Genomic DNA, 27644 nt, shown 5'->3' on the forward strand with positions numbered 1-27644 from the left:
CAGAAGCCAAGGACTACACTACATGTGCACTACAGGCACATGGCAGCTGGATCAGGTTGCTGTTTGGAGTCTTGTTTTGGGGAAAAAAAAGCTCAGCATGGATAAACTGCCTCACTATGCACTTAACTTCTCCTGAAACTGCAGCCTCTATCAAGTTCCATGAAGCAGTCACTAAAATTTAACTATGGGGTCAAATACATTTGCTAAAATCTATTTCAAGCCATCAAGAGTTGTGAAATTAGTATAACCTGACTAAAACTTACTGAACTCTAGATTGCCACGCATTTTGAAAAGTCTGAAGATTCTGTATTACCTGTATTGCCTAGAACAGGGGGATTAGTAATTTTTGGAAAACACTGCATTTGGCTTAAAGACACTTTGTTCTATTTTTCAACAATCCTTAGAATCGAGGGAGAAACCTTATCTAATAACCTTTTATATAATCACAGCTTAACACAGAATGAATGGTGACAAATTATTTTTCTAATTTTGTTTTTCTTTGTAGTGTGTTTCCATGGAAAAAGACTACTTTGTACTACAGCAGGTGAAAGAGAGAAGCCTCTCCACAGAGGCAGTTTTAATTATGACAGCAAACATAAATGCTTCCTGCATCACCCCTAGAGAAATCACCAGCACCAGCAATGTAGTTAGCTGGTGCCTGAACAATGTGGTCACTTCCCAAACCTCCTCTGCACACTGTCCAGGTCCCACTGTTTGTCACCACTCAGAGCTTAACTAACACTATACCAGCTTATGCTGGTTATGTAAAATCCCATGAGCTCGTGACAACCTGAAGTACTTAAAGAACTTATTTTCTTTCTTATATTAATAAGAAAGAAAATATTCCATAATACCACATTCTGAAATTACATTATCAAATTACAGTATCACTGTACAGACTGGTAACTATGTATTTTAACTATACATTTTTAAATTAAAAGGAGAAAAAAAAATTCTTAAACGACCAGCAAAGCTACAATCCAAAAATATCAGATGACTGAGAAAATCCTTTCATCATCTAATTCTACCCAGAACTGTGCAAAGCTAACGTTTTGATCCTGTACATAACATTACATCCTGTGCTTCTTTTGTAAGATCCTACAGATGTTTTACTCTTGCTCTTTAGGGTAGGATTTCATTTTTCACACCCGTAACTTTAGGACCAGCACAGGAGCAGCCAGCACATCTGCTGACCACAAACCTCTGCCAGCACAGACCCAGAGGCTGCCCAAGGAGCACAGACTTCAAAAACAAAACTGCTATTTCACATCTGCACTCTGTAAAATGCATTTCAAAGCTTAAGCAGCTTTTGTTTACAGGGAGCATATCCTTGAGTTTAGTGTCATCTAAATTGACTATTTTCCCTTCCTGCTGTAGTTCTGAATACACTAGTGAGAAGTCCAAGCTTTGTAATATGTAAAAATCCTCCAATATGCCCTCAAAATGATGTGAAAAATACAACACCATCCCCACAAAGATATAGATTCAAGATAATACTAAAACTTTTGTTTGCCTATCTCTTCAAATGTGCAGCTTCTGTTGTGTTTGCTTTTAAGAAATGAAAAGGTACACCACCTCTTGTATGGTTATTTTCTTCCCATGTGTTTGCTGATTGCCAGCTCCAGCACTCCCATCGAAGTGAAGCAGTTGGGTTACCTCCTCTAATTCCTTTTGTGCTTCAAGAACATTTGGATCTATTAGAAGTACCTTGCTGAAATCATCAGCACTGGCTTGATAATTCTGTAAGTAGAAGAAATATTTTTCTCATTAGCACATCACTAGAAAAATAAATCACAAGTACCATACTGTCCTTTCAAATAAGAAAGGTAAAAATACTGGGATCTGGACACTAAGAATGAGTTAATACTGTGACTAAATATTTCCAATTAAATATGTAATATGAAATAATTTCTTTTCAGAAACCTATTCCATGTGTCAGAGAGCAAATTATTGAAGTTTGCTGCTTTTAAGCATAACTGCTTACAGTGTAACACTGCTTCACAATTAACATAATGTTAGTCCAGCAAGTCTGCATACTTGCTTTGCCAATAGGAGAGTTAAACTGATCTTTGATTGAAGATGTATCTAATCTTCCTGGGCTTCAATCTAATAGACCACCTCTTACAGTGAAATTTTGCTAATACTTGAGAAGACTGGGATTATGTTATGACCTCTGGGCTGAACAAAATTAGGACAAACACAGTGACAGAGTAGCATTAGGACACAGTTCCTCAATAATTAGTCTTGTAATTTGTTTCATGCTTTTATTTCCCATTTTTAAATGTTTAAGTACTATTTTTAAACTAAAATTTCTGAAGAGACAAAGTTAATAGCATCAATTGAGGAAGACTGGAGTTATCACATAGAAAAATCAAGACATCTCAAGGGCTGGAGTATCAAAAATAAAGAGGAAATGCAACAGTAAATAGTAAAAGACCATGCAGACAGTAAAAAACCAACATAATTTCTTGTGTGAGTAGTCTAGTATTTCTTCTGTTCCCAAGCAGCATCATAAGGTTGCTATTAAATCACTTGTATTATAATGAAAAAAAATCCTCCTGTACCACCTGAGGTACTTCCTCAGCACCTCTAGAGTAAGAGAGGAGCCAGTGTCCAAGTCTCTCAAATTCTTTCCCACATTTTTTTCCAAACTGGTGGCCAGTGAGAGGCTGCAGGACATCAGTAGTGAACTGAAGCTTGCTAGGTCATGAAGGAACACTGAGAGAATGAGAATTATGTACCCCTAACAAAGGAATGCACAAAGGAGCCAGGCTGCTTTCATCAGAAATCCACTACTAATTAAGCTAAATCATTTGAATTACAGACATGAGGATTCACAGATACAGAGAAAGAAGATTCTGGAACAGACTTCTGGAAACAGTAACAAGGGTCAGCAATCAACTCTACTGAAATTTAAACTGCAGCCTGCTCAACTGCCCAACAAAAATCAGCCAAGATGACTGCACCCAAAGCAAGAGGGAGGACTACCAGTTGCAGGAGATGCCATGTGGGGTCCTGTGTACTGTGTCACAGGCCTAACAGATCTCACTAATGCTTTTTCCTGATCTTCCCTTAATTACATCCTGGTAAATCTGTTAAAAAAACCCTCATTTACTACATTAAATTCCACTGCAGCTTTTTTAGTTAAATGTGTGTCTAATACACATACAAATAATACAAATAACACTTCCCACCTTAGGTCCTTTCCAAACTACATGCCTTTAGCTCATACAATTCTTCATTACAGAGTCATTTGTCAACTTCAGATAATTTCTGGTCATTTTATCTGATTTTACCTATCACTTTAATCCCTGAAATTAGCAATAATGAAGGCATTAAATCCAACCATAACAAAACATTTTGGGAGTGCCCAGCTCAGGCTGTTCTGAAGGAGTCCATCAACACTATGTTTCTGGTTGTCTTCAATAAAACAAAAATAGCACTTTTTTTTCTAGGATATGCAATAAGCAATTCTCAGCCTTGTTCACAGGTGTGTAACACGCTTTTTTTCCATCTGGTGGAATCACCATGTACTCACATTTATACTGATATTTTATCAAGTTTAACAACATAAGGTTAGAGATGATTGACTTGGCACACTTACAGAAAAAACATTACAGAAAATTAAGATTTTTCATACTTTCAAAATTTTATAGCTACTGCAGCAGAGGAACAAATGTATCACATTCCTAGAACCTGCATTTGGAATTATAACATGGGATGAGAATAGACTGGTATGCTGCTAAGCACGAACAGGTTCTCAGGTGATTTGTAAGATGAGACACCATCCAGTAATTTTTTGTTAAGGCATCCAACATAATGGAGGTCTGAATAAGTGTCCATTCATGTGAAGGACAATGATGAAACCTGGACCTCCAGTCCACTCCTGCAACATGGAAGACAGCATTTCAGATGCTTGTTTCCACACACTTGTGAATTTAATATAAAGCAGGTGATAAGAGCTGCCACCATGCGCCTACAAAATCAAGAAGCTGATAATTCAATACCAAATTAGAGCTGATGGGTAGAGCAAGGATTGCTGTGGCAGTCTTGTGGAGTGTAAAGGCTAACTTAGTATCACTGAAGATGGGGACCCACCAGAGGGAGGGACAAACAGAACAACATGGTTCAAGTGATGGAACATGAGATTTGAAGTCACATTCGGGATGGATATGAAAATTGTGTCTGCATTTATGATGATCAGGTAAAAGGATACTCTAAAAACCCAGTGCTCAACTAAGATGAGCACTGTGGAGACACCACCACATACAGAGAGAAAGGAAAAGGCCAAGTACTGCCACTGCCACAGAGTGACAAAGTACAGTACTGACACAAGGTTGTGCTGCACTGGGGGAAGAAAGATAAAATTATAATTAAAGCCCTGGTTTAATATGACACTTAAACATGAGCAGATGCCAAGACAGCTTGAGATTTTGGTTTGGACAGATGAAGAGAGACTTGGAGAGAATCCATTTGTCATCAGCACAGTTATAGTAAACTCCTTGACAGATAAATTGACCGGGATACCCAGAAGGAGAATACTGGAACATTAGAACAGATTTGAAACTCGCTTAACCAATCACTAGTCAAACCTTATTTATTGCAACATTCTTGTATTTTCTCAAATTATTACATCAACATGTGGGGTTTTATGTAGCACAAATATAATGTTTTATGTATGCCTAATGCTCTACAAAGTAATAAATCATCACCCTGCGTACTTTGTTTGTATATAACCATTGACAGCAACTACCTCATTGCCTTTGAAGAGGATAAGCAAGTTTAGAAGTGCTTAAGAATACCTGCCATGTTATTTTTCCTCACCTGTAATCCTTTGTATGCTAGAGCTCTTCTATAAAAAGCTTTAATATTAGAATCTTCTATCTGAAGAACATGATCACAATCCCGCTTAGCCTCTTCATATTTGTATAGTTTCAAGTAACAGAGAGCTCTAACACAGAAAAACAGAATATACTGCAATATAAGTAATTCTACAGTGCTGTGGTGCCAACATCTTCTGACTCGCAAATGTTAATTAAAATACTTCAAACAATTCAGTCTCAATGTTATGTTTTTAGAAGTACATAAAACCATTAACTATCAAGAACATCACTGGATGGATTTAAAGAAGGCAAATTCCTGCAAAAAAAGTCAAAATTCAAGTATGACTAATGCCTGAAGTTAAGCAGGTACGCAAGTATTTTAAAAGCAGAGCCTACATTAGTACAATATAACAGTATAGTGGTCAATGTAATACAGATTTAATACAGCCATTCAGGGTAAAAAAGTGCTCTGGATTAAATACATAGCATTTCTCTCGGTACCTCATTATTACTTGGAACTCTCCTATTCAAGTACTGGTTAGTCAAATCCTTCTTAGTTTGTAGAAGCTGATAAGATTACAGCATAAAGAATTATGCTGCTGAATTAGGTCAACCTTTAAAATAATGCTGACATATGACTGTGTTCTTACTTCTGTTTTCTCAGAATGTACATTTTCACTGAATTATTACTCTTCTTATCTGGGATATTGCTACTGCATGTTAAGTTTTTAATTCCAATCATACCAGTATTCTTAAAAAAAGCCTCAAAAATGCTGCAAAATGCTATGCTAATTATAACTTGTACTACTGTTTATTTATATAGAGGATTCTAAGATCTATATCTTAAAATGTGATATTAATACTTGCTCCCCTTGAAAAGTGTTTTTACAAGAAATCCATTTTGTTGATATAAACATTTACCAGGTAGGGGAAAAGTCCCTTTTCACAATGAGTGAAGGGATGCAAAATCTCTATTTGAAATGAGGAACTCTAACTACTGTTATCCCACAAAAGCAGCATTAGCTTTTAGATCTTTACCTGTTAGTGTAGACAGTACATTCCTCAGTATTTAACTTCATGCACTCACTGTATTTATTTGCAGCTTCTTCATATTCCCCCATTTTTACAAAATCATTGCCTTCATTTTTCAACCTCTTGAACTTCTCCACAGCTTCCTCACCTACAAGCACGAAAGGATCACAGTGTCACATAAGGTCAGTTCATTAAGGGTGGCAGACCAAGGATTAACGCCTGGCAATGGAATCACTCTGTCACTGCACTCAGCCATTCCTGTCCCCAGCCTCCCCTGCTGCTCCAACAAAGGCAGGACCAGACCTACATTTGGCTCAACAAATATTTCCCTATCCACCAGCATTACTTCTCTGCTGAAAATAATGGGAATACAACAGACAGCTCCAAGCTTTCCCTGTTTTTGTGTGGTAGAGAAGGCCACCTGTGTCCATTGAGACCCTGCTTTTACTTACAGTGGTGGAGACTTAACCAGCAGGATTAAAGGCCTTCCAGATCTCCACCATCACACCAAGGTGGCCATAATTTGATCTAATATTCTCTTTGCAATCATACCACAGTTACTACGCTAAACTGACAATGACAAACAAATCACATCATTTGTAGTTAGGGATACATCAGTAATATTCTGTTAAGAACTTATTTCTAAAAGATGCAGTGAGGAACCTCGAAACACTTAACTACACTTTTTAAGTGTAGTAACTATGTTATTCTGTAATTGCCTTTCCTTCTTAATTGCACATCATTTGCTGCAGGTGCTTTTGGGTTAGGCTACAGTTCTTATCTGTGTTTGCAGTGAAAAACTGATCCTGACTGCAGCTTCATGACTGTTGCAAGCAAACAGTATTTATCAACATAGCCCTAAGTAAATCATAATGAAATAATCTATTTTTTGCACCATGCTAAAGAGTATGAGCCCCCTGCCAAGCTTCACATTTTCAACACTGTATATAACCAACAATTTTAAACAATAACTGAACTCATCAAGTTCTTTTATAAAAACATGGCAGTTTCCTATGCCAGAAAACTACATGTGGAGTTGGGGAAAAATAACTTACGTGAAACACACAACTAAACTACAACTCAAATTGTATGACATGAAGAAAAACATACAATTGTTGCAAAAAACTAAACCAACAGTAAGGTTTAATTACTGACTGAATATTACTGCTGGCAGCCTTTCAGTACCAGCTACCACTGTCAGGTCTCACTGATGCAGCAGAGGCCTGAGAAGGCAGCCACACCCTAAGAGTCAGCCTTCAGCGAAGAAAACAGGTACACAATCACTGTTTAGAATTTCTAAAAACAAAGCCTAACCAAAGCCTACTCTATCTGAAACAGACTGAGACATGTTTTGCATCAAAATGCTGCCAAGCACTTGGAGGACTCAGCACTCAGTATTGCAATCCCATCAATGGTACATATTTGGTCAACAGTGACAAACTGCAGTCACCCCTGTTGTTAATTGAGGGGAGATTATCTTCAATACTACTTTATATTGAAATAAACTCAAAGGGAAACCAATTAATACTTGAATAAGGAATCATAGGGTTAAAGCCTTTGCAAAGGGAGTGTTTAATGTCAGTAAAAACTGATCAGAGAGTTTCCTTCACCTTATTTACTGAAAGAGAAAAATGCAAACTGCAATGAAGAGGAAAAAAGTCAGGACGGAAGTTAAGTTTCCCAGAGTTCAGCACTCAGGGATTATGTATGGACAAGTCCAGAACATCTTTGAAAGGTGCCTCCTAATCTTCTGCCAAACATGGGTGTTTGGGTGGTGGTTTTTCTGGGGGAAAACTGTCTTATAACTGTGTTATGATGTCAGGGAAACCACTGATGCTCATGTCCTGGGGGGCATCAGGCAGAGCACAGCCATCAGGGCATGGGAGGGGATCGTCCTGCTCTGCTCTGCACTGGGGCAGCCTCACCTTGAGTGCTGGGGGTGGTTTTGGGCACCACAATATAAGATACTGAGCCATTAGCGAGCATCTGAAGGAGGGCCACGAGCATGGTGCAGGGTCAGAGGGGAAGCTGTATGAGGAGTGGCTGAGGTCACTTGGTCTGTTCAGTCTGGACAAAACTGAGAGGAGACCTCACTGAGGTCTTCAACATCCCCACAAGGGGAAGCAGAGGGGCAGGCACTGATCTCTTCTCTCTCATGACCAGTGACAGGACTCAGGGAAACGAAGATAAGGGAGATTTAGGATGGATATCACAAAATGGTTCCTCATCCAGAGGGTGGTTGTGCACTGGAACAGCTCCCCAGGGAAGTGGTCACAGCACCAAGGCTGACAGAGCTCAAGAAGGGTTTGGATAATGCTCTCAGGCTCATGATGTGACTCTTGGGGTGTCCTGGGCAGGGCCAGCAGTTGGGCTTTGGTGATCCTGATATTCTGCCGATGAGTATTACTGCAGATTTTATATAACTTAACTAAATTACATGCTGCAAACTACATCACTTGGTTTAAAAAAATTACCGTAACCGTTCCACAAAGCACATTAAACTCCATCACGTAAATGACAGTAATTTACTTTGGTTTTTCACAGAGGTCTCTTAATGAGTGTTTTCTAAAGCAGCTTCTTTTACATTGTTAAAACGTATTCCATTGTCTATTTCTGAATGTGTATTTGCATTAGTTATACATACAATTCATCTGCAATTGTTCTTCTCTGTTGATCTCTATAGTACTTGGCTTATTCTCTGAAGTGAGGCTTCCTCCATCCCACCTGTGTAGCTGAACAGCAGCTGGAACAACTGGAATTGGTGGCAGCTTCTCCCTCCAACTGGGACCATCCTGATCTATTAAAGTCTTTGTTATTCTGAAAAAGAACACCACCACCAACATGACTGTTCATATATTTAACTCACAGTTTAATAACTTACAACCAATTCAATGCAATGAATTGCAATGCTCCAATAAAAAAAACAAACAACTGAAAAATTATCCTTAAGACTAATTTGAAAAGTATTATCACAGCAGTCAACAGTATCACATTCATTTAAGAGTAAGACTTCTTCCACTTTAGAGTATTATGGTGGCATTTAGAAGCCAAGTTGACTTCAGCATGATATGTAAATATTTAAGCTAATGATTGATTCTGCAACTAAGCTCTAAATGCTGCCTACCACATTAAGTAAAGAAATAATTTTAAAAAACCCTATATATGTATTTTGGTTACTCTTCTCAGCTGTTCATAGGTGTATAGCTGTTCATAGGTGTTCACTGTTGTAGTAAGTGAGACTGCAAAATTTTCAGGCAAAAATGTGATACTTAAGTTTGTAAATGACAAATGAAACCTCTTCCACAACAACTGTCTAAAGAAAGCAATGCAGGTCACAAAGTAGTCTGCATTAAGTTGCATTTTATAGTTATACAGTCAGAAAAGTATTGATCAGTCCCCATTTTAAAACATTTCAATTACATATAAATACTGTCTAGTTTTTATTAAACCAACATACACACATATAGGTCAACTATTTCCACATATGTGAAATTTTGTAGGGTTTAAAAAAAGAAATCAACTCTGAGAACAGCAATGTGATAAACATCTAATCTCAAAATGGGCTTAAAAATCAAGTTCACCTCGTAAAACATCTATTTCATAATTTAAGAAAGGACAGCTCTAAACTGAGTAGCAAAACAAGTCACATGGATGCTAAGGAAATAAAACTAAATTTTTTTAATCAGGTGCACTTCCACCTAACACAGTGTGAAAAACATACTGCATGAACGCACACCCAAAAAAAAATTAAGAACCTTGAAAGTGACTTGAAGAACAACACAGAATGAACATAAATTATCCATTAGACTTTCCTTATTTACTTTTGTTCTTTTAAAATATTTGAATAACAGCTATTTTACAAAAAAGTGCCAGTGTAATGCTTTGGCAATAGAATTAGAGACCTCAAGACCATATTCTTTCCCCACTGTGGTCTGATCAAAAAACTAATATAAGAAGCAGCACCAGTTCTAATCTCCTTTATGTAGAACAGAAATTACCAAAATACTTTAAAGAATGATAGATAATACAAAGTCTGTTTGTAGAGCTATATAATAAGTGAGTTTATGTCTTACACCATGCTGTATAAAAAACATGTGTTTTTGACTTAAAAGTAAATTTCTTCATTCACAGAATATCACATTCCATAGCATCATGTAGCTGATTTGTTTTCTAAGAGATCAAAAAGAATATTTCAATGTGTGTCTGCACATGCCCTTGCAGAGGCTCTCCTCTGCCTGTACCATTCCTAAGTATGTTAGAGGACATACCAACAATGTGGCTTATCCAAGTACTGCTTTGCTCTAATTTTACTAAAATGTCAGGATTTTAACAATAGCCTGAACTCAATTGCTAAGAAAACATGTGGCACACCATCACAAATTGAAAAACCCGAAGATTTACTCAGGTTGTTTTTTTAGGCAACAAAACAGTACACTTCATATTAACATGTCAATTAATTAATTTAGACATTTCCCATAGAAAGTAATGGAGTAATTCTACAGGAAACCAGTCATATTGAATTCCTATTTGTTCTTTAATTTATCATAATGAGCCTTAAAAGTTGCAGGAAAAAACTCTAATTCATCAAAATCCACAGAAAGAATCCTGCAGTATCTGATGATCAACTGACTTCTTGGCATCATGATGTAAGCAGAGTCTTTTGCAAAAAAGCATACTTTTGTGCCATGATTAGCTTAAAAAGCACAGGTGTCTCATGAAAAAGTTGGGATAAATACACTCATATTCCACCACCAACTCCCCAGCTTGACCCAACAATCCTGCAGTTCTGGAGCTGATCACAAATTTCTTTCTGCAGTACAGTACTGATATTGGACTTTGTAAAAAGAGCTTACAAGCTATTTCAGGCAATTTGTTCACTGATACTAAAGGAATTGGGACAACTGGAATGAAACTTCAGTTTAACAGGAGGAAAAGCATAAATATATTCCCACACATTAAAGCTTCTGTATTTCTAACAGAGAAAAGTAAATAATGAAACACTCAAGAGGAAATTAAAATACACAAAGTATGAAATCCACTGATGTTCACAAAGCTAGGAAAATGCCACTAATTAAAAGCATGTTTGAAGTGCAATTTCCAGTTATTTGACACACACCATTAAAAGAGCCAGCCCTTCCAGTTTATCAAAAAAAAAAAAATCACCTCAGGAACCAGTAAAAGACACCATTTAACATCATCTGACCAACATAATGAACAATCAAATAACTGTTTATACTTGTTTCCATTATGTACCCAAACTGTTAATTATTTCCTTTTGATTGTAAAATGATCAGGCAAAGATTTCATATTAAAAATCCTTGTCTTTTATATAAGTATTAAAACTGTGCAATTGATTCTAAGGTTTTTGTAGGCTGCTTAGCTACGTAAGCAGAGAGACACGCTTCAACATGGCTTATCAAACCCACCCTCAGACACAAGTGGGATGATTAATTTTTCCTGTCAGCATCCTAAAGCATCACTATACAAATTCCCACAGAAAATTAAAAACCACAAACTCCTCCAATCAAATAAGGTTAAGATCTCATCTTCCTAATATAAAAAAATTAAAATACAAAAAAAAACCATTTGGGGTAGTCTTTTTAAGTTAAAAGGCAGTAATGTTTTTTTAAAATTTGTTTTTAGAAAGGTCTCTTACTTTGGAAATGAAAACAAAAGCTTTAGTATAGTTTCAGTTGTAGTTTCAAATGATAAAATATTATTTTAAAAATATAGTTAAAGTACAATTACACAGGAGGTCTGTAATTTAGAAACGAGTAATTCATAAGCAAAAATGAATTACCAGCAGAAGAGAAGAAGGAAGAAGCAGCTGAAATAAGGTGATGGGTTGCCAGGGAGGAAAAGAGTAATGAGCAGTGAAGCTAAAAACATAAGGAAGGCCTAGAGAGGAGAAAAGGAAGAGTGTTAAGGAGAAAAGGGAAAGAAGCTTATTACTAAGCAAGTTCCAAGTCAAGGAGAAGTAGGAAAAGAGTATCTGCAGATAAAATAAGCCAACATGATTTTTTAGAAGTGTAATAATTACATAGGTACCAGGATAAGCAGTTATTCCACCAATCCAAGTGCTCTATTATGACTACAGATATAGAAGATTACTAACAATTTTTGTGATACCAAAAAAAAAGAAAAAAAAAAGGATTTTTAGGAGATAATAAAGTGTCACAATTTCCTCAGGTTAAATAAACAGAATTTAAAGAAAGATATTATGGACTTTTTAATGAATAGTGCAAATGCTCATGGTCTTGTCTTGGAAGAAAAAAACATACTAGATGTGTGTAAAAGTCACACGTATGTGGGTTTCTGCTCAGTGATTCATGGCTGCTCTGTTTTCAACTTTACAGTATTAAAGTATAATTAGAGAATTCGAAAGTCTCTCTTGGCAGAAAGAATTAATGCTGAAAGTATTAATACTTTAAAATGATAGTCAGTTATATTTTTTGCACCTCTAAGCTTTGTAGGCAACCACTGTCTTAAGCTACTTCAGTACTTCCACAACCACAGCATACAGAAGGATTCACACTTAAATCTCCAACTACCACAGAAAGACTATTAATATGGAAAGAAACAGGATGTCAGAGAAATGGCATGGACCTTAAGTATTACTTTATATAGTGTAAAATAGAAGTTAGGAAAGAGAACAAGTAGAAGCACTATTAAAAAAATATGTTTAAAATATTACATCTTTGAAATTATAGGAAAGGGACCCACTGCTAGGAGAAGAAAACTGAAATGATGGGAAAACAACTAAAAGAACAGCCAATCCTCTACCTATAATGAACTAGTTGTGCAACAACTCTGAGGGCACAGACTAGAGGGAGTATATAAAACAAACAAATTTGAATTCTATTCTGTTTTGACTGTTATCAGACAATTTCTGTGTGGAGTTACCTGTTAGCACTATCATTTGCTGCTTGGATGCTGCTGTCTATCTGCAGGACTGTTTTATAATCAATGTATGCCTGTCGATACCGCTCCATTGACTCATTTGCCATTGCTCGGCGTAGAAGAGGCTTAAGGGAAAATGGTTGAAGCTCCAGAGCCCTGGGAAAACAAAAAGAAAAATGCAGGACTGAAAAGGAGCAACTGAATTAAGAATAATAGAACTATTTAATGATATACACAATTATATGCAACTCTGTGATTTCAGGTGGCACTTACAGTAAAATAACTAAGGAAAATGCGTCTGAGTGGTTCCTATCGACATCCTAAATTACACCCAGTTTTCAAATTGTTAGTGCTTTTACTACAGCTTACTCTACCCAAAGCTCTGTCTTCCATCTGGAAGACTGCTCTCATCACCATGATATGATTAATGGAATGGCACCTGCTTATGAGCAAAAGCTATTTTTAAGTTATGCCTAGATCTACAAGGATTTCAAGTATATGGTGTTTCTGCTTACATGACTTTCAGTTTTTCTTCCTAAAAATGAAAATATGCACTTAAAAAATCCATTGACTAGGGCAGTAGTACCAGAACATACACTTTCCTTTGGACTTATTTGCCTGCCTTTTGTCGGTTTACGTTTTTGATTGTCTGCCTGGTCAACACCAAGCTCAACATAGAGCAATCAGAACTCCTTTCAACATTATGCACTTTTCCAGCAATATGAATCAGTCAAAGGCTGTATTCCTCAAGAACTACCTTCTTTTCAATGATTCTTGCTAAAGAGAGATAAACTTCGAAAATAGTGAAATTAAGATGAGTCTAGACAATTTGATTTCATGAAGTCATAAAGCCATCCAGACTGAGATATCCCAGCTTTCTGCTACAGATATGATCATCTCAGAGATCAGACAAGACTGCTTGGGGCTTGATACAGGTGGGCCTGAAAATCCTCCATGGGAATCTCTGCCCAACATCTCTGGGCAACCTGTTGCAATGCCAAGCAGTACTCATGGGGAGAAGGTTTCTCCTAGCATAACCCTACAGTACTTTTTAGTTTGAAATCAAGTAACCTATTTGTAGATCATCTATTATATTGTGCTGCCTACTGAAGATTTGACATTGCCTAATTTACAATGTTTGCAGTTCTGCTTCCCAGTTTTTAAATTATTTCTACCTATGTATTATTTCTACCACTAAGCACTATGAGTCCTTATGCATCCAAGAAATACGCATGACATTAAGGACACTATAATTCGACAGTAAGAATAATTGGTAAGAATACAAAACCTAACACCTCTGTATTACTGATTCCAGCTAAAGTCTTACATACTTCAAACTTCCCGAATAGAAAAATGTGATGGGTCTTAAATACACCATCTTGGCCAGATGTCTGTGATCCTGCATCTATTTTAACAAAACACTGCTAATGAGTTAATTTTTTCAGAGAACTTATTCTGTCAGGTAGAATATATACAGTAAGTTAAATGTTTTGTACCTTTGTACTACAACAGTACATGCATATTTTATTTTTAGTTTTGGAGGGCTTTTTTTAACAGTAGAGTTGTGCTGTACAAAAAACCCCACTGGTCAATTAATATGACTTGTAATTATTTTAAGATACTTTTTTGCACCTTTAGCTTCAGCATTATAAACTCAATCTATGGAAATATTAAAAAACGCCAAAACATCAAAAATACATTAATAATTTAGTGGGACACAGTGTTTGGAAGTTACTGAAGGTGTCTGATGTTCTCTAACTCCTGTATCCTTAAAATCTGCAATAAACAGAAAGGATTTTAGCTCAATTCCTTAACAGCTGTAATTGCTGTTCGTAACTATGTCAAGTATATATTAAAAATCCCCAAACCAAAACAACAAACCAACAGAGAACACACACACACACCACACATGTGCTCAGCAGTAATTTCCAATACTGTAATAAGCATCTGGCTTAACAAAGCTTTTACATATTAGTTAACACTATAAACCTGCTTTTATATTAAAAAAATTAATCCCATTATGCATTTCTGTGAACACAATAAGCTTAAGAACTGCCCTTACACATTAAGACAGTAAGTTAAAAGTTATTACTTTCCTAGTTTTCATGTGACTGTTTATGTAACAAAGGTATCTGTCATTTAGACAAGGAATCACACTTTATTGGTACTGTTCTGAGTCAAACAGCACTTAAAATGTTTAATCATCACCAGGAATGTTGTTGCTCTACACGGGAGGTTTCAATTTACCTGTTACAATCCTGAATGCAATCACTGCAGTTCCCTTCTTTGAGGTAACATGCTGCTCTGTTTGAGTACAAGATACTTAAATCGTCTGGACTTTGTTCTCCTAAAAGAAGTTACAATTAAAATCAAATAGTATTACTGAAATTACACTTAAGAATTAAAAATTTGCATACTGCAAGCTGCACTGCAGTGATGCAGTTTGCTGACACTGCAAAGCAGCAAAGAGCTTTATTTTATCAAGTCGCCTAGAATATGTAGGTATTCAAACATAAATGTCAACAGCTCTACCCCTAGAAAACGAAAACATTTCACTCATCGTCCTATATTTTCTGTCACGCGAATTGCTGTCTGCTGAAATGATGCAAGATTTACTGCATGGTAATTCCTGTCACAAATCCAGGAGCAGGCTAAATTCGTTTACTTGTAGTTCCTTTAAATCATCTAAACAGTTCTAGATTTAAAGTATAAAGTGTTACACTTACCAAGACTCGTGACATATTCAATTGCTTCCGAGTATTTCAGCACGGCTTCTCCAAACTGTCCGCTCTTAAATAACTCGTTTCCTTCACTTTTTAGTTTCGCTGCAGTAGGAGGAAGTGCAGTGGAACTGCCACCACCAGCCGACCGAGTCTCTTCTCTATGCGGTTCGGAGATCTCAGCTTCGGCGCTTTCACTCTTCTCACCACTGCGCAAATAGCCATTAACTTCGCCTTCATGGTCTGACAAATGCTTTTCTGACTTCTTCTCCGCCGCGCCTTTTTTCAGCCGGCCCTCAGCGGAGCCCTTGTGCTTGTGCTTGTCCCCGTCCTGCGCCTTGCCGCCCTTGCCGCGGGACTTTCCGTGCGCGTTGCCCATGGCGCGCTGCCCGGCCGCCCGCGCCGCCGCCGCGCCGGAGCCTGCGAGGCGTTAATGAGCGCGCTTAGCGCCGCGGCACCGGCGCCAACTACCGGCCCGCCGCGGCGGGGGTGCCGCACAGCCACAGCGCCCGAAGCCTGCAGCACCCCTGCGCCGCGGCGGCTTGTCAGCCCCGGAAAACACTGCCAAAGACACGGAAAATTCCTTCTTACGAGTAACCATCAGTTCTTATTGAGAAGGGATTACTACGAAGCCCCATTGCCCCTTGCTGGGCACACGGGAACCCCTGTCCTGAGGTGTCAGAATGGTACAGGGCTCACCCTGAAATTAACTCTGTAAATACCGCCTATTACAACACGGACGCTTTGATCTTCTGTGACCCAATCAAATGCCTACGTGTTCAAATTAGATCACAAGCTATCAAACCAGTAACGTTATACAAAACTCTCCTCAAATATAACACAGACTTTTATAGATAGGATAAAAGGTTGAAAACCCTTCTCAAGAAGGTTTCGTTTAAACATGTCAAAAACCCTTTTATGCATACTTGTGATCATTCAACTTTCACTGTTATTTATTACAAATTTATTTAGGAAAAATCATAGAATAAGGGTATTAGAGAATAAAATCCCTACCTTCCATTCATCTGAATTCCTACCAGATTACCACCACATTCAAAGTATTCAAAGACATTTCTGCAGAGCCTGACTCTTGATAGTACTAAGCATGCAACTCTGTCTTTTGGCACTATTTAAGATGGTATCTTCCCCTAACCCGATTTTCTTATCCTTCCACAGAAAATGTACACACAAAATGTAACTGAAATCAAACTGAACAAGATGGGAAAGCATAAGATTTATAGAAACAACAGATGCTCTAGTGCCTCCTGCCTAGCTGAGATCCCTGTTTTGAAATACCATATTTAATAATAACTTCATACTCCACAGTGGGAACAATTATAGGCTAAATTGACCCACACAGATATTTTTGATTATTTATATTTGATTATTTATATTTGAGACACCCAGCCATGCAACTGGTGGTACCAAATATACCAAAAAGGTTTAACGTCTATTTGCTAGGGAGAATGGTGGTAAAAGGCTTGCTGGGCAAATGAATGAAGACACCAGTGTAAACTCCTTCCTTAACATACACACTAAAATACTTTCATTTTACATACAACAAAACAGAAAAAAAAGGAAGTAAATGTCACAGACTAACAAGTGATAGGGTGAGCTTTTACAAAACATAGTGAAACACTGTCAAAGAGCATCCCAGCTTCCAGAGACAAAGAAAAAGGAAGGCAGGCACACAGTATGCGATGTGAATGTTATTAATGTGAATGATGTGTAATTCCTGAATATAGGAAGAAATTTCCTAAAGATAAAGTGCACAGATCCAGTCCTGGATTAAACAGGAAGCATTTATAGCATTTAGAGTCTGGAGTCCCCCTGACAATAGGAATACTGATAGTTACCTTGTTTAGCTGCTGAGTAATACTCATTGTTTAAGTATTTCAGGTCTGAGTAAACAGCATGCGAAAAAATGTACAGCTATACTTCTCAAATATAATTCTCATTGTCTTTTAGTTTCAGTCTTTGAAAACAATGTTTCTGTACTGGTCTCTACAGAGAAATTTATTAATGAAAGAAGTATTCTGGCCTAAAAATAATACTAATATACTTCTGAACTTTTCTTAAGGAAAAAAATTCAAGACATATTATAAACTCCAGGAGAATTTGAAGACAGGTAATGAAAAGTCTGGACAGAATTTTGACCAGAATTTTGACCAGAATTGACCAGGAAAAATTTAAATTTATGTTATTACTGAAATAAACTTAAAATGGAAGGACTGTCATAAAACTAAAAAAAAACCCCACTAAATATGCTAACAGGAATATTTAATGTTTGGTGAGTGCTTACTATTTTATAATATATAATAATATAATATACATAATATTCTTCAGTATTGTAATAGATCACATATATACCACACAGCTCAACAAATTTGTCTTAATTAAAAGGGGCTATTTAAAATCAAACAATTTATCCTTAAACTGTAGTTATTACTTGAGGTTATAACTTCTAAAACATGTCAAAATACCAGGTGCTTTGTCCAGCACATGATTTTTAGTTTTTTCAGTGCCTGAATACTGGTTTTTATAGTCTCTAGGATGCAAGCAATTTTACATTTCTATTGTACAGAAAGGGCTCCATTTACTTTTGCTTTCAGTTACATAGAAGATGAAGAAACACTACACTCTATTTAGACTGTTTTGTTCAAAGTTCAGAAATCAACTCTTCAGCCCTAAAGAAAACAAAAAAAAAATTTCCAATCTCCAAATTTAAGTTCAGTAGGAATGCATTAAGCTTACCAATTAGAATGTGAAATAAATGTGATTACATGACTGGACTACATGGACTATTGGACTGCCTGGAATTACAGGGCTAGATGTTTAGTCTACTTATTGCTGTTAGGTTCACAGAACATGTTTTATTTATTCACTGAACTAAATTCATATTTGTTTCCAGTTGTATAAGAAAATACAGCAAAATCTATGACAATGCTTGCCACTTAAATCTGAGAAATACTTATGTGCATCACAGGAACACATATGCCATTGGCATCAGTTGACAATCTTCCCTATGTTTAAAGGCCTAACCTTTAATCAACAGCTAGCTTCTAGCTATGGAGCTAGAAGGCACATAGTCATCTGAATGCTCACAATAGAAAACACCTCCAAATGAACAGACATTTAAGGCTAGGGACATTATGCATCCCTTTCTTCCAAGGTTTTAGCTCAGGAGATTTGGTAGACACCAACTGATGTGGGAAAATGTATTTTCCCTAATCTTGTGTGCCAATAATACATTATTGTATCACACATTTACAGTCCAACATTCATGATTAAGCTGCAAAACCCACAGATGGATATAGTTTCAAGATAAAACACAGAAAACATAAAAGTCACAGCTGTTATGCCACAGTACCTTAAAGAGCCAACGTAACTAAAAGAAGGAGAAGTGTGAAATCACCCTAGGGATTTTATTCTGTTGCAGGCAAGACGTCAGCCATATAGCTGAATCTAAAAGCAACCTGCCAATGCAAGCCTTCCTAGCTCCTGCTGCCTCACCTCCTCCTGCAAGCCTTGGACTTTGATTGTGCCAGTGGCTTCATTCCAAGAGCCTTGCAGTTAACCACACACTAATCCAGGAATGGAAGATACACTTCAACTGCTTGTAAACTACATCCGGTACAAGAATTACATGTTGTTTACCTCTAATACAAACTTCCAGAGAACAGAGATGAGCTGTTACAATTAAAAAAAAAAAAAAAAAAAAGTTTCCAAAGTGAACAACAACAAAAATTATACATGTTAACAAATTATACTTGATCATTTTTATACCCTTTGATGCAAGCTTGGGAAGAAAAATGCAGAAGAAAAATGTGCTGGTGGAAAGGCAGGAAAGCTGCGTTGAGAGAAAGATCTCAGGAACACAAATTGCACAAAATGTTCTCTCACCAGAAGAAATTTTTAACTGGGTCCACATCAAAGGACAGGTGTAAAATTACACAGGGCACAGGGAAGTAGCTGATTTATAGCAGCATTTTCCATTTGTCTCTGTTATGCCCATTCTAGAAAGAATTACAAAGATGTGTAATAAAAATGGGTTCTAGATTTCACACTCAGATCTACTTTAAGTAGTCAATGTAAGTTTAGTCTTCGAACAGGCAGAATTCTTTGCAAGAATATATGGATGAATCTGAATAAACGTTACTATCTCAAAGACAACTATTTTTTCCTTAGGTTAAAAATAAGATAGGAAATGATAAGACATTACTTTTATCTCCACCACGTCTTTCACATTCTTCTATATTTTCCCCTCTTCCTTCACCACTTTCTGCATCCTCTATCTCTTGAATAAGTATTTTTTTTCCTTTGCCTTGAGGCTCAGATACCGGTTTTAAACTTTTCAGTTTCTTTTCAATCTCTAGCAGCTTTTTCTATAATAAAGAAAAAAAAATCAGCAATAGCAGAAGTTTTTTTATTATGTATATAAATTACAGTTTATGCACAGCAAATACATTCTGTTAAATAATCCACGTGAAATCCTGAAGAATTACCCAGATAAATGTTGACAATATAAAATGATGGTAAATAAATGTGAATTTTCCAAGAGTCAGCATCAAACCAAGATTAATAGTCAATTTCTGTCTCTCTCACAAGAAATAGACACAAGATACCGTCCCATCTTTGCGTGAAGTATCACATAAATAAATAAATACTTTTCTTGAATGCACTGCTCATCAAAAAGAAAAAAAACTAAATTCAAAGGAAAAAAGTAGATTTATGATGGTGAGATCTGGTATGGTCTACTAAAAAGAGATGTGGAAAACAGGTTCTCTAGAGAATCCCAAAAAAGCCTTATGTCAGAATCAAAATTTATGCTATGGAGAATCTGATGTCAGAGATGTCAGAGGGACAACTGATGGAGAAATACAACTGAGGGAACAAGAACCAAGAGACAACAGTCTCTTAACAGTGTAGCAGAAGGACACTTGAATAATGATAATTCTTATAAGAACTGCAATTAGATGATCAAACAGTTTCTCATTCCATAATATTTTCTCATTACTCAAAAAAAACCCTTTAACTGCACTTGGAATCATCAAGGTTGGAAGAGACCTTTAAGGTCAAGTCTAATGGTTAACCCAGCACTATCACTGTAACTCTTGAGCCACTGAATCACTTTACACTGTCAGAGCAGAGTAAGATACATCCAGCATTATGTGGTATTCTGAATGTAAGTCAGAGTTGTGCAAGAAAGTGCCATCACAGTACTTCCTGTCTCAAGACAAAATACGAACAGTATCAAGCAAAGGTTCACATGGACAAAACTACCTTGAAAAATTCCAGTTGCTGACAACCAATTCACTTTTGTATTAATGATTCTGGATATAATCATCCACTCTGCTTATGTTCCATACATTCATATTTAGCTCAAGAGAGTTTTGAGGATTCTCGAAACAATGAGAAACTTGAGAAAATGCCCTGCCAAGCACTTGTCATTTCTAGATGTGCCAGCCAAGGCATAATAGCTGGCATGAATAAGGACAAAGTACAGATATCTGCTTTCAGCTACAAAAGCACTGCTCAGCAAAGCAATAAATGGAAGAGTTTAAACAAAATGAGTGACTATCTCTGTCTGGTATTGTAAGAAGTCTCAGCACAGCCTATTTGATACATCTTTTCACATAGACTGTTGTAGAATTTGTCATCACATACTCACAAGGTATTCAGATATTCAGTCTTGTAAACAGATAAGAAAAAGACCAAGATCTCTTTCAGAACTCGAATCTAGAGACATGTAATTCCTCAGTTGATTTGAAACTCAGGAACTATTCTGGACAGGAACTTAGCTCCAGGAACACCCTAAAAGGGGTAAATGTTGTACATGGTGTATTTGACACAAGAGGCTTGTACCACTTTCTCTGGTTCAGGCAACAGTAATAAATAACTCCATGGAAAGAAGCAGCAAGGAACAAGCTGCTAGCAGCTTACAATATGCCACCAACAAGAGCTGGACAGAAGTCAGAAGTCAGGACAATTGCACAGCATCCAGAAGTCATAGGTAAAAACATTGGGAGGGTAGTAGTATGATAGACTCATAACATAGTAAAAACAAGCTGTTTACTATCATATTTTACACAGTAAACAAGCAGTTTACTATCAAACCTGCCCAGTACTGAAGATTCTCAGGACATACAGAGTCCAAATAAGGACTGTTCTAACCTGCAAAACATCCATACCAATCAAAGGACACAAACCAATCCTCTCCTTAACAGTAGTGCAAGACATTGATTTTCAAATAAAGCATCTGGCTTTCTTTGATCCAAAATTGGTTATTAAGAGTCCAGATTTATCAGAAGGTATGAAAGGTTCTTCATTTTACCCTGGAGTTGAGAAATGAGGATTTATAACATCACACTGAAGCAAGGACAGAATCCAGTTCTTCTCCTTTTGAGTAAACTTTACCACTGTAACAAAAAAATTTGGCATCTGTTGAATTTTTCTTCTCTTTATGTACTCAAATGCACCTATCTCAGTGGACCTTTTCAAGAGAAGTTTCCAAATAGCTTTGATCAGCAAGACACTAATACTGCAAGCATGTTCAGCAGAAAATGTTTCAGACACCTGAATTACATTAATAGAGAAGACTTTTCCTCACAATAGAGTCATGAACAGAAGATCTGGCTACATTCAAGTACCTAATTTCAACCACATGTGGTCTTGGGAAGCTGATCAACAGTACAGCAGACTGAGTGTATCCTCAAAACTCATAGTTACATCAAACAACATAAACTGTACTCACTTCATGCTATATCTGCATACAACCTCTTTCTAATCATACTGAACTCGCAGAGCTTTACCTTAGCCATAGTGTTTTCTGGTTCAACAGACAACACTTTATTCAGATCCTCTATAGCAGTCTGGTAATTCTGCAGATGATTGTGCACAGTGGCACGACGCATCAGAGCTGCAAAAGAACAAAGTGTATTATTTATGTATTTAAAGTATAAAGTGAATAAAAATACACTATTTTTTCTAGACATATTAAGTGCAGTTATGCAGTCCTTAAAAATCTGTACTTCTATATTAGTAACAAGAGTTTTCTTTATGATTTTTAATTATGCAATTTCACATGACATCTTTCAAGGCAGCAATCATGCGTTGTGAAACACCTTTTCATAGTTTTCAAATTTTCCAACTCCACCCATGCAAATACAGTTAGCTACAGTCAAGTCCTTGTCTTCAGAAAGGAATAAACCAACAACTTTGATTGTTTTTAAATCCCTTTTAAATTAATTTATAATTCAGTGGATGTATTGTGGAAACACTGCACGAATACAAGAGAGCTTATCATATGAAAAACATGCTACCATATAAGAATTCCCATTACAGATCAACAGGATGAACTGTATAAAACTTCAGTAACCCCCAAAGAACCATTGAAATGGCTTTGGGGAGCTATACTGTTCCCTTATTTGTACTTAGACCTGATTTAAAGGTCAGTTAACTAACCTCATGTCCCATTTTATTTGCTAGAGGTAAAATAATAAATTTAAATTTTATTTTCTGCTTTACCTTTTATGTTGCCAGGTTCCATATCTAGTACCTTCTCACAATCCTCCAAAGCATTGTCCCAATCCTGAAGTTTGATTTCTGCTTGAGCTTTGTTATTATACACAGCTGCAGTTGGTATTACTGATATACTCCTAAAAGAAAGGAAATACCAATCATGTTAAGAGTCAGAGTTAGAAAACCTGAATCTGGAAACACTTCACCACTGGAAGCTGAAAACAGTACTATAGCAGTATTAACACTGGTATTCTAACCACATTCATGGTTAGAGACTCCCTCCTGTCAGACCACAGGCAACCATCCAGCACCTAGATTTAGGGGCCTCTTGCTTGCCAGGACTTAGATCTGAGATGTTGCAGAGGAGATGCTGTGGCTCGTCTGTCACTTAGACTACCTCCTGTCACTACCTCCTCCTGCCATCCATGTAGAATCCAAAAAAACTGCCAACTGAGATATGGAGAGTAACTACACAGCTCTGGGGATTATGATGAAAAGCATGGTGGTGGAGGAGAACACATGGGATTCTCCTTGATCTTGCTTGTAAAATGGAAAGACTGAGGCAGCAGTGGATGAATTGTCCAGGTCCATGTCTAGCTGCAGGGCTGGTATTGTAGGTACGGCTTTAGTTTCTGTAACAACAGGATCATCTCTGAGGAACAAGGACAGCTAGGATGCCCATAACAAAATGGTGTAAGGGAATCTTTGCCAACAACCTTATTAATGTTGCAAGGAAGACCCTAAACTGCGTTCACTGCATAGAACAGCAATGGAAGTGCCAGAGGGACAGCACACTGCAATATACACAATTTCCTTGTACAAAAACCAAAAAAAACATGGTTGAAGAACAATCTCAAATACTTTTCCACAAATGCACAACACATGGGAAACAAAAAAAAAAACTAATAGAAGTTCTATGCAGCTCTGATCCGAGAGGGATAATCTGTGCATGCTCTTTAGAAAGGGTAGGAGGGTGAGGAAGAAGAGGAGATGCATTCTAGTCTAAGCAGTGATTCAGTGTGTGAAGGTTTGTCTTCACACAGGAGGAACAGGCAAGAGACTGACAAGCCAGTGAAGAAAGCCAATAGGTAAGAAGAAGAGGTCAGACGCTGCATTTTTCCATTCTAGCCATAGATGACTCCTTCAGATTATTAACAAATCACTCAAAAATATTTTACTTAATTAGCTCTAAGAAAATAGACTGCAGATAGGATTAGCAAAGTGACCAGTTAGAACAGCATGGTGTCACCATCACACATTGCAAGAGGAAATGCCCCATGGAGGTCAAAAATGAAAAAACTCGATTAGAATGGATTCTGCCTATTCTTAGTTATTAGTACCTTATTTATGTCCCAAAAGCAGATGTTTTTACTTATTTTTGTATTATGTATTTCTATTTTATTTATTGTATATGAAAAACAGCTATAGACTTTTTCTGTTTGTGTAAAAAACCCAAACAAAACATTATTTTTAGGCTGCAAGTCAAGAACAACAAAAGAAACTAAACCCATCACCCATCAAATGCCTCAGTTAAGCAGCATGTGCTCTATGAATATCATTACAAGGGTGCACACACACATACATATATTCATATCTATCTATATCAGCAACCTCCAGATAAATTTTCATAAGCTGCTCTACAAAACCCCACCTCCTTCAGCGACAATATGTATGATACTTCCTAAACATAAATCTGTTAAATATTTATTTTATTGCTGAGCCACACTATTTCTTTCTATTAATTATTTTCTCCATACTTACCTGCACTGACCACAGATGTATTAACATTCTCATACTTTTTTTCAAGGTTATCCTACTATTATATCGTAGTTCATTGATTATCTTCACATTTCATCTCACAGTAGTGTCATATCATTACCCTCCGTTTACACTGGTAACTAATACCCCAAGATTCCCATGTACTCTAAATTTCTAAATGACAACTCTGACACTTCTGATTTCTGTGTTTTTTTAAGTCCTCTCCATTTCAAAGCACAGAGTTAAATTACATTTGGAATTATTAGCTTCTCAACATTCTGATCAACCTTTTAATTTTGTAAACATGCCATTGAATTTCAATGATTTTAAGAAATCTGAGGTAGTTTGTGACACTTGCACATTGTATTCCATCACTATCTAGCCCCTTCTCTTCTGATAAATAAAAATTGAGGATGGATCAGTGCTTTAAATATTCTTATGTCAAAGCTTTCTGCCCTTTTGAAAATAATCTAATAGTCACTGGTTGCTTCGCTAAGAACTTGTTTTAATTACATTAATCATTCACAAGTAAGCGTCATTAAAGAACACAATAATATTTACTTACCGAGTGTAATATGTCACTGCTTCCACATAATCGCCAGAGGCAAAGGCTTCATTGCCCTTTTCTTTTTCACGAGTAGCAATAATCATTTTGTCTCTCTTTGTCATTCCTAGAAAAAAATATTTCTACACAACAACTAGCAATTTGCACAGATGAAACTGTAACAGTCAGACAAAATACTTTGAATCCCATGATCTGCATTTTTTTAAAAGCACATAGCTTGCTAAAAGACAAATTTGTATTTTATTTTCTGTAATAACACACTAAATTCTTTTAATAGGCATACAATTCAGTATGCAAGAAAAAAGCAGTTGGCTAACCTCTACCATTAATTTATAATACCAGATGTATGCTTTATTTCTTTACCTAGTGCTCTCAACTAAACATAAACATTCTTACTGTTTATTAAGCAAGCCTAGATTTTTTTTTTCAAACGTGGCTTCAAGATCACTTGATGATCTAACAATCTCTAGGGACTGAAAAATAAAGGCACTTTAATTCTATTATATATTTCTTTAATTAGTATTCATGCTCAACACAGTATTACAACTAAAGAAAATTTATGTTTCTAAGACGTTACCAGTTGTGTCAATTTTCTTTTCAATTATGGGTAGACTTGGCCTACTGAAGAATCTTGCTTTTGAATTACTTTCTTCACAGTCTTCATCGATTTTAGAACATTCCTTTTCCACATCAAACCTTTAATTAATAAAATTATCAATTCAATAATGCTGCATACCAAGACTCCTCAGCTGATAGAAAGGCATACTGTATTTTCATTATAAACCAAAGGAAAAGAGATACAGGCTGTGTTCAATTATTGGTGACCAAGAAAAATCTCTGTCTCACCTCTTCACCACATTCCCCAAAAAAGACAGGCAAAATTTAAGAAACAGCATCATTAGGCTCCATCCCAGCCCTATCAAACATCCCCATTAACCTTTGCCAAATTAACTAAGAAACAGCTTCAAAGCAATTTATACAGTAAACTTGAGACAAGTAGTGTCACACATTTCAAAGCAGCTCTAAAGCAGCTTTTGAAAACAGTGTTTAGGAACATATATCAAAGAAATATTGCTGCCGTAGTACTGTAAAATAAATATAGTAATAATCAATTCCTACACTATAAAGAAACATTGTTCTTACTGCTTTTCTGTGTAGGGTGTAATGGAAAATAGCCTTTTCACAATAATCCCAACAATATGAATAATTTATTTTTAAAATCGAGATACTACTTTTGAAAATTTCTCCAACTCAAAACCTTTTCACGTAACACTAATTGTTCTCCATTTTGAATCTGATCTTTTGCTAGCTTACTTTTACCTATTTATTATAAATTAACCACATTTCAAATAAATGTTTTAAAATAAGAAGTGAAACATTTAATTTAGAAATTGCCTAAACAGTTATTTGACAGTTTTGAAATTTTCCTCAAGGCATTTTAAAGTCATGATATGCTTTAAACTGGAAAACATATTTCAGGCAGCTCTATTTCAGTGTACTCATAATCCAAAATAAATACACTCTATGGGAAAATTCACAACCTGTACTATTATCAGCACTATTAAAGCACTTAAAGATTGTGTACATAAATGTGTAAACAAAATCTGTACATTACTTTGGAAAGATATAGTACCAAGACTAAAGAATAAATGAATGAAAGATTAAATTGTTGCAGAAATTATTTTTATAAACTATTTTTTTTGTCCACATTTGAGCAGGAAGGCACCAATTTCTGAAAGATATGTGCATGAAAATAACTGATATGCAAAACTTACACAAATCAGGGTTTTTGTAAGGGCTTTGGGGTATAGTTTCATTACCCAAACCCCACAATACCACCATCTACTGCACTGGAAACTTGTGCCTCCTCACTCTGATTTTAGAGCATTATATTCCAGATTTCAGGAACTACAGAAAAGCTCCTACAATGTACAACACAAGTATGTTCTTTCTGCTTTCTGTGTTCAACAATTTGGGCATGAACCTGTTACATAACTTGGGAGGGTGATGTGCCACCATTACATGATGCAGAATGTCTTTGTATCAGAGCTCCATCTATTCTAAAATAGTTACTGTCAAACCTCTATTAAGTTTAATTGCATCTGAGTAAACTGCCTGAAGCTCATTCTTTGAGGTTAGTGGGGTTCAGTGAAGGAGTAAGTACTCATCAGTTTTGTTTTCAGTATAGAACTGTGGCTTTAGATATAGAGAAGTCCATGTTTCTAAATCCATGTTAAATAACCCTAAAGCTATTTTCAAAAATCTCATAAATTAAGTAACCCATTTTTATTTATTTTTCTGCTCATTTACTATATTTCACACTGC

General features: G+C 36.4%; 1 protein-coding gene across 1 annotated transcript in view; it reads right to left on the minus strand.

Moving 5' to 3' along the window:
• SPAG1 (sperm associated antigen 1) overlaps positions 1-27644 on the minus strand; it is a 36723-nt gene that overhangs the window by 2032 nt on the left and 7047 nt on the right. Inside the window, exons 7-19 of the mRNA XM_077782734.1 lie at positions 25897-26015; positions 25320-25425; positions 23003-23133; positions 22288-22394; positions 19693-19860; positions 19438-19447; positions 15482-15895; positions 15003-15102; positions 12759-12911; positions 8500-8672; positions 5862-6003; positions 4825-4951; positions 1576-1740 (exon numbers count right to left, since the gene is read on the minus strand). Of these exons, the coding sequence (XP_077638860.1) occupies positions 1576-1740; positions 4825-4951; positions 5862-6003; positions 8500-8672; positions 12759-12911; positions 15003-15102; positions 15482-15895; positions 19438-19447; positions 19693-19860; positions 22288-22394; positions 23003-23133; positions 25320-25425; positions 25897-26015 (1915 nt within the window). The remainder of the gene's footprint in view (positions 1-1575; positions 1741-4824; positions 4952-5861; positions 6004-8499; positions 8673-12758; positions 12912-15002; positions 15103-15481; positions 15896-19437; positions 19448-19692; positions 19861-22287; positions 22395-23002; positions 23134-25319; positions 25426-25896; positions 26016-27644) is intronic.

Source organism: Lonchura striata, chromosome 1 (genome assembly GCF_046129695.1).
Source record: "Lonchura striata isolate bLonStr1 chromosome 1, bLonStr1.mat, whole genome shotgun sequence".
In the NCBI taxonomy this organism is placed as follows: domain Eukaryota; kingdom Metazoa; phylum Chordata; class Aves; order Passeriformes; family Estrildidae; genus Lonchura; species Lonchura striata.